The sequence below is a fragment of the Anopheles moucheti genome, chromosome 2 (assembly GCF_943734755.1).
Source record: "Anopheles moucheti chromosome 2, idAnoMoucSN_F20_07, whole genome shotgun sequence".
NCBI classification, from domain to species: domain Eukaryota; kingdom Metazoa; phylum Arthropoda; class Insecta; order Diptera; family Culicidae; genus Anopheles; species Anopheles moucheti.
The window spans coordinates 51,509,647-51,517,158 of NC_069140.1; the positions used below are offsets into that span (position 1 = coordinate 51,509,647).

The 7,512-nt window shown below is 45.2% G+C and overlaps 1 protein-coding gene across 2 annotated transcripts in view; it reads left to right on the top strand.

The window, feature by feature from the left end:
* LOC128310670 (uncharacterized) overlaps positions 1–6,423 on the top strand; it is a 36,902-nt gene extending 30,479 nt beyond the window's left edge. For both annotated transcript variants that reach the window (XM_053047368.1, XM_053047366.1), the window contains exon 3: positions 3,016–6,423. In XM_053047368.1, the coding sequence (XP_052903328.1) occupies positions 3,016–4,472 (1,457 nt within the window). In that variant the 3' untranslated portion in view covers positions 4,473–6,423. The remainder of the gene's footprint in view (positions 1–3,015) is intronic.
* The last annotated feature ends 1,089 nt before the right edge of the window (positions 6,424–7,512 follow it).

Sequence of the window (7,512 nt, forward strand, 5' to 3'; positions counted from 1 at the left end):
TTGAGGACGCCCACCATTCCCTCCCGCTAATTCCAAGGGCCACCAGCCGCAGCACGGGCCGGGGCTAGATGGACGGATCACCGTACATGTCCATCATATACGATTCGTTCCGATTTTTGCCTATTTTCGTCCAGCGGAACACCACCATCGTCACCGTCATCAGCACGCGGGTGCTTTCGTCGTGTGCGTTTCGTCTATTGATTTATCGCGAGTTTTGCCTTTGCGCAGGGCTCCGAGGAAAGGTGATCGCACGATCTGGGGACCGTCTTGTGGATGGAGCCGGGAATAGGTTCGGGATTTAGATCAGCTAACTGTACATTGACTGCTGTGGTGCACCGAACCAGTGTGGTGGTGGACAGGCACATCGCCACATCGAATTCTGACGTCCAATTCTGGATGTTCCGAGTGGACTGTCCGACTCAGCGAAAGCCGTCTACGGTACGGAGCAAAGACACGGCGCCAACGCTATTAATGGTTCCGATCACATGAGCAGTGATTTCGTTTTCGAATTCCCGATTACCTACCAGCCCCGGGGACGTGATTGTGGGCCGTGCTGACCCCTGATGTGTAAGCTGCTTTAAAGAGGACGGGAAAGTGGCGTTCGCGATGCAGTGGCTTCACTGGAAATCGAGGCTAAAGATCGCGGTTCGAGGTCGTCATGGTATCAGCTTGCGCACCTATGACGCGTTTGCGCTGGAAGAAATGGAATTCAACACGTTCCAAATTTATTGGTCCACACTGCGGCCACTTACTCATTCATGGGACGCCTCTCTGCTGGGACGGGAGAACGAACCGAAGAATGGAACTCCAATTTGTGACGCCAAATCTCAACGTGGTGCAAATAAAATGCCGTTCCATGCGATCGTGCATATTCTCGCTGGTCCGATCAGCTCACTTTTAATCCGTTCCACCACCGGGTGAGGAAAATGGCTAATTAGTCGGCGTTGTTGTTTTGTCGCTATCCGCGGGCCCGGTCGATGCGCGAAGATACTGAGCGGAAGGATGCACAAGCTATACATATCGCGTTGGGTCATACGATATGGGATGGACACAGCACGCTAACGGTACAATGAAAAATGATAATTTCAAAATCGAACGCATCATTATGCGGTCATGCTTCGTGTGGATCGTTCTTTCGCACGAATTGCATTGCTCATTCGTGGTGTGTCGTCCAGCAGGATCGTCGTATCGTTTACACCCAATAGCGTTGTTGCCTTTTTTTTTGTTGCTCATCTTAACAAGTTCAATTAGGTGGGGTTCTGTTGAGTGTTGGCTTTTTCATCCTATTGCTTCATTACAATGATGTTAGTGTGAGTCATTAAAATGTACGATTATTGTTGATCGTATTGTTGCATATATTTATGTCATACAATAATGCTTGTCCAGCACAAAAGCTTAATCCTTCGCCTAATATTACGTTGTATTATCGTAAATATTTTAAAACCTTCTTTCTTTGTTGATAGTTTTAAGTGCAAGCAACCTATTCTTCTGTTTCCATGTGGGGATAAAACATAAGCGGAAAGTGTTTGTATTTTGCTGAAAACATTGACCCTTATCTTCCAGAATAACCCGCACCCTGCACGAAACAATATTATCTTGCTGATGTACATGACTGATAATGTCGTAAAAATAGTACATTTATATGATATAAATCCCCTTTTTTTAACGCTTTCTAATCAGGCTTTTAATTATTTATAAACCATTGTGTTATGTCAAGATTTCGTCCATGAAAAAACCAAAAAAATAACACCAGAAATACCGTCCCGAATAAATGGTCCTGTATTTCCGTTTGTCCAAATCACACCGTCGGTTACAGTCACACGTTCGCTGATTTGTGCTTATCGCGATAAACACACGTGGTCACGTACGGTCATGGTCACGGTTTGGTTTGTTTTTGCGGGCGGCGTCCTAGACATAGTGTATTTACAATGCTACGGTACGGATTACATACTCACATTGTTTAATTTCGTCAGCACGAGCCGTATGTACTTGAAACTGTTTGTGAGCAAAGATTCAGCTATATGAGCCTTGATTTTTTACCAACGAAATCAAATAAGCGTGACGAGCATGTGTATCAGGAGTGAGCAGTGGAGTACAAACATTGAACTTTAGTGCAATTTAATGTTTGTTGTTCGATATTGAGTGAATTGTTATATCCTAGTAGTAGCTCCATTACGAGCGATAATTACCATTTTTATTTCTTAACTTACTGTTAGCTATATTCTTTTACCATTTTTTTTAAAGATCACATGTCACTCGAATCTGCGGAAAATCAAAAAGGAGTTAGGCCTATTCTACCTGCGTGTTTCAGATCTTTGTCAGTAGCAAAGGAGGAGTTAATTGTTGACTCTGTAATAACCTAACGTGTGACGTTGTTCATTCCCGTTAATAGAAGTATGGTAATCTTGCCCTAACAACGCAAAAGAAGCTCATTGTTTAGTGTGGCTTAAAGAAGATAATATGAGTAGAGCTGCAGCTCTGATATCTTCTATCTGAATCTCCGTCATTGTATCTCATACGCATTAAGACCAAACTCTTCCTTTAGCTAACAATGAAAGGTTTATAATACCAGATTAATATTTAGATAAGCTTTACAGAGTGTGTGATTCATAATGTTTGAGGACCATAGTTATGTATAGTTATGAATTTTATTATTCAACTTATCAATATGCGAATGTTCACATTTTTGCCTATAATTCTTAACACATTGGCATTGTACCCCGTTGCAATGAACGTGACAAGGTGGTAACAAATCACACCTATTTTTATAAACCTTTTCTGCCTATCCTTAAACTTAATGATGCCCTTAGGCTACTGTATTACACCTTGTACGTGACACTATTTCATGGTGATCCTCCACGAGTCGCATGCTTTTAGTCTACCTTTGAGACTCGTACGCCGTTTGCTCATTTTGGAATATCTTTGTCCTCAACGCGACACCCTAATACTGTTTGGCGGTGGAGATTAATTTGCATTTTTTTTCACTCTCCTTTCTTTCGCGCTTCATTTTTGCAGTGATCGATGACGAGCAGCTGGTGCGGGACGTGGAATCGCGGCTTCCTTCGCTACCGATCGCGTACTGGAGCAAGCACAAGAACGTGGTGCAGAAGAAGGCATCATGCGCCCGCTATCCGTCAATCTTCGAGCTCGAGTTCAACAACATCTACTGGCAGACGCTGCGCAGCACGAACGGTACGTTCCAGCTGTACGGTGCGTACTACGACATCCGGAAGCGATCGCGCATCGGGCCGGCCGTACGCATCCTCGGGATGATCGACCGGATTGAGCCGCGGGTGAAGACTTTCTGTCAGCTGTGGTTCGACGGCCAGAAGGAACCGTTCATCGTGAAGACGTTCGAGTACAAGTACATCTGGTTCAACAAGTGGGGCAACTACAAGCAGGGCATCTATCAGCCGTATCTGATCGCCTGTCAGATCCCGAAACCATTCCGCGGGCTCGTGCCGGCTTCGGTTTCGCTGGTGGAGAAGCAGTGCGACACGGCCACTAACAATCTACGCGTGCTGTACAACCGACCGCTGGACGATGAAAAGCGGGGCTTTGCCGTGTGCGTCAAAGGGTTGGACTTCCTGTACGACGATCTGTCGGTGCGTTTGGTCGAGTGGATCGAGCTGCTGGGCATGCTCGGTGCGGACAAGGTGTTCTTCTATGAGCTACAGGTACATCCCAATATCTCCAAGGTGCTGCGGTACTACGAGGAACAGGATCGAGTGCACGTAACGCCACTGACACTGCCGGGTGGGCAACCGAACGTGCCCGGCTTCCAGCATCTTTTCCTCTCGAAGAAGACGACCCACAAGCGGCAGAACGAACTGATACCGTACAACGACTGTCTGTACAAGAACATGTACAAGTACAACTTCATCGCACTGCTCGACATCGACGAGGTGATTATGCCACGCCGACCGGAAGACCGTACCTGGCACGATCTGATGAAACGTGTGGTCGCAAAGGGCATGAAGCTAAAGAACGACACATACCCCAGCTACAATGTACGCAACGTGTACTTCTTCGATCGGGGTGATCAGCACGACCACGAATGGGCGAAGGATACGCCGCGGTACATGCACATGCTGCAGCACGTGACGCGCGCGAAGAATTTCACCAAACCCAACCAGTACGTCAAATGCTTCCACAACCCGGAACGGGTACTGACGCTGCATAATCACTTTCCGATCGCGTGTCTCGGCGGTACCTGTCACTCGTACCCGGTGTCTACGGATGACGCACAGCTGCAGCACTACCGGGCCGATTGTGTGCGAACGCTGAAGAAGAGCTGTGAGGAGTTCAAGGAGAATCAGGTGCGTGATACCACGATCTGGAAGTACAAGGACGAGCTGATACAGCGTACGCGCCGTACGCTAGACGTGCTCGGGTTCTTCAAACCGTCGTCGACGGGCGGCGGCGGTGGATCGCTGTTGCGCGGTGGCAAGGACTCACTCTACAAACGGTGACTGTTGGCCCGGGTTCGAAGTCTGTTTAGTCTCTAGTAGGAGCGCGATCTGTGAGCGAACTTTAAGTCGATCCGGTGGGATGTAAAAGTGTGACAGAATACACCACTACTAGTACTACTACTACTACTACTGTTACAGCTATTTTGAGTATAAGTACTACTATTACTTCTACTACTGCTACTACAACTACTACTCCAGCTACCAGTAAAAATAAGTCTAAGTTATGTAGACGATAACGGTTGCGATAGTAAAAATGGTGCAAACGATGCAATGTATAAAGCCACTAAGCTATGTTGGGGTGCGGTTAAACTAAAATGGGATTAGTACATATTGTATGCTAGGAAAGGGTTCCTAGGATTCCAAGCGATGAGAGGTTAATGTTCGAACATTTGTGAGCAGTGTGCATATTAGACGAGAGAAGCTTCGAACTTGCACTATACGGGATAAACCTGTGAGGCCTTCCCGTGTATATGTGTATGTGTATGTTTTGTGCATAACCCTAGCGATCCCGTAATTAAGTAGGTTTGTGATAGTCACTCCCTATTCCCCTCCTCGATCAATCGCTCGATCGTTTATTCAGTCCCACATGAGAGTGTTTGAAGGTGAATCTGTATGCACGCGAAGTTGTCTTCTTAAGATGATACATCTGTATGACTGCGATTGTACAAAGCGGTGGTGATAGCAGGGAATGAATGAAGTAATACAAAATAGTAATCGAAATATCGTTTCGAACCGAGTGCGTTTCGCCCAAGTAGATCCCATTTGCACCCAGCAGGGTGCATCTTTTCATTTCATCCGTTCCTAACCGTTCCACGGTCGATCCACTACGCATTGCTTGTGACTAAAGTAACAGCGAAAGAGAGAGATTTCCTACTTACTCCAAAAAGCAGGCAATGCGCCTAATGCTTTACTCTACCATAGCATCTTAAAACGTTAGCCGTCCCGGTTCACTGGGTCTGCAAGGATGAGCTGAAACGATTTTGCAACAAATTTCACGCACAACTCACGATCGATTCACTCATCAACCACACGTTGTCGCAGCGTTCGAACGCGCTTCGTTGACTCCTTTCCTCGTTGTTCTATTTATATACGAATTAAGTAAAAGCATATGATAGTTAAGCGTAAGAACCGTGACCGGATAGGATAAAAAACGTGAGCAACCTACGCGACACCGGTATCGTCGATAATAATGTTGTACGACTCAACGATAGCGTGACGGCAGCTCTTCATGGTCATTGTGACGCCAAACGTTTAGGAGGATCCTTTAGGAGAAAGACGGAAACGATACGAGACGCATGTTTGAGATTGTAAAAATAGCACCGATCGCTGCGAACACTAACAACGGCGAGGTTAAGCAAGACGTTGTCAAGACAACCGCGTATACCACGCGTACCACGGTATTAGCTAGGAATTTTGTTAATTAGGTACTATTGAAGAATTGCTCTATCGAATACCTTTGTATATATGAAAGACTGAATTCGAGAGGTTTTTGAAGTGGAACGCTAAAAAGGAATTGCAGCGACAGTGAAGTGTAAAACGTTACGAACGGCACGCTTCCTGGTGACGCACATTAATGGCAACGGTAAACGGAAGATAACAAGCTCTTAATCCTGTTGATGATGTTATGTAAAAACACAGGCAGACAGTGCCTAAAGGTATGCAATCCGCATGACAATATTTCCTATTCCAGCAAGCGCTTGTTAGTTTCCGTTTATCTTGTTGAGGAGTTTATCAACAGGGCAAATGGAGGTGTAACAATGATAAAACGAAAAAAAACTTCTGTGGCAATTTTACGGTGCAGAAAGGCAAAGAATGTTTATTATTTATTGTGTCAACATGGTGCACTCGTTTAGATTTTTTCCCCACAATATTTCGTTATGTTCAATCAATTACTAAGACAGACAGGTACATATCGAGTGAAGGATTAAAACGTAAAATTATCACCAAACCACTACGCTGCGTTGTGAAGTTCACCCTAGTTGTAGGTACAATCCTTTACCGTACCGACATCACAGAAAGAGGGCCGAATCTCGGAGTTACCGTTGCTGGAGGTTCCAGGCTCCTGATTGTTTTTCTGACTCCCACAGGGGCATGAAATGATCGCCTTTTTTTTCGTTCCGCACCACGGTGTATAGTATAAACAGAAAGGATGAAAGTAAAATGAAAAACAGATTTCCTACTAGACGTTGTTAAGCATTCGGAAGACCAATACGGCAGGACTGGGGAAAAAAGCAACAACCATTCACGTCAAGCCGTGAGCTTATGTTAGGGGACGGGAAGAAAAAAATGTAATTCAAAGTCGCACAGTAGTGCACTGTGCGAACATGCACGCGGACGTCCATCGAATGAGACGTACCCGGGTAGGAAGTTTACAGCATAAACGGACATTGGAACCGGTTCCATAAAAAGCATCCGATCCGGTCGCCACGTAGTCGAAATCGGCCGGCGGATGTTACGAAGCATATCCTTAGACGCATTAAAGCTGCAACAGCGAAAGCAGTCATTTACTTGTAAAAGCTAACGTAACGTAATCTAGACAATTGGGACCGAACCGTGTACACCGGTGGTGAAAGGGTGAAAGTCTATCCACCGGTGCCTGAGTGATCTGAAATGGGGTAATATGTGCAGAATAGAGACGGAATAAAATATGGAAAAATTTCAAAACTTTACCTACGCTTTTTATCACTATGGCGACTAGTATCCGATAAATACACCAATGAAAGAATTGTAACGTGCTGGGGGTAGTGAAGTGAAGCTTGAAACGCCTGAATGTAGGCAATTCAATTGTTATCGTAACGGTCTACGTGGTCATGTCTGCCATTTTTGGTTTACTGGACATATTTTACTACGAAAACAGATGACTAGTACCGGTCTTGTCGTATGAAATCGGTATTCTCGAAAAAAATACATTGTATACATTTAGGCGAACACACCTATGAAACAAGGTAATTATGAGCTGACGCGGATAACATTCCTAAGAGGCCTTCCCTAATTTCTATGAAGGTAATTGAATATTCTACTATCTTATTGTTTCTTGTAT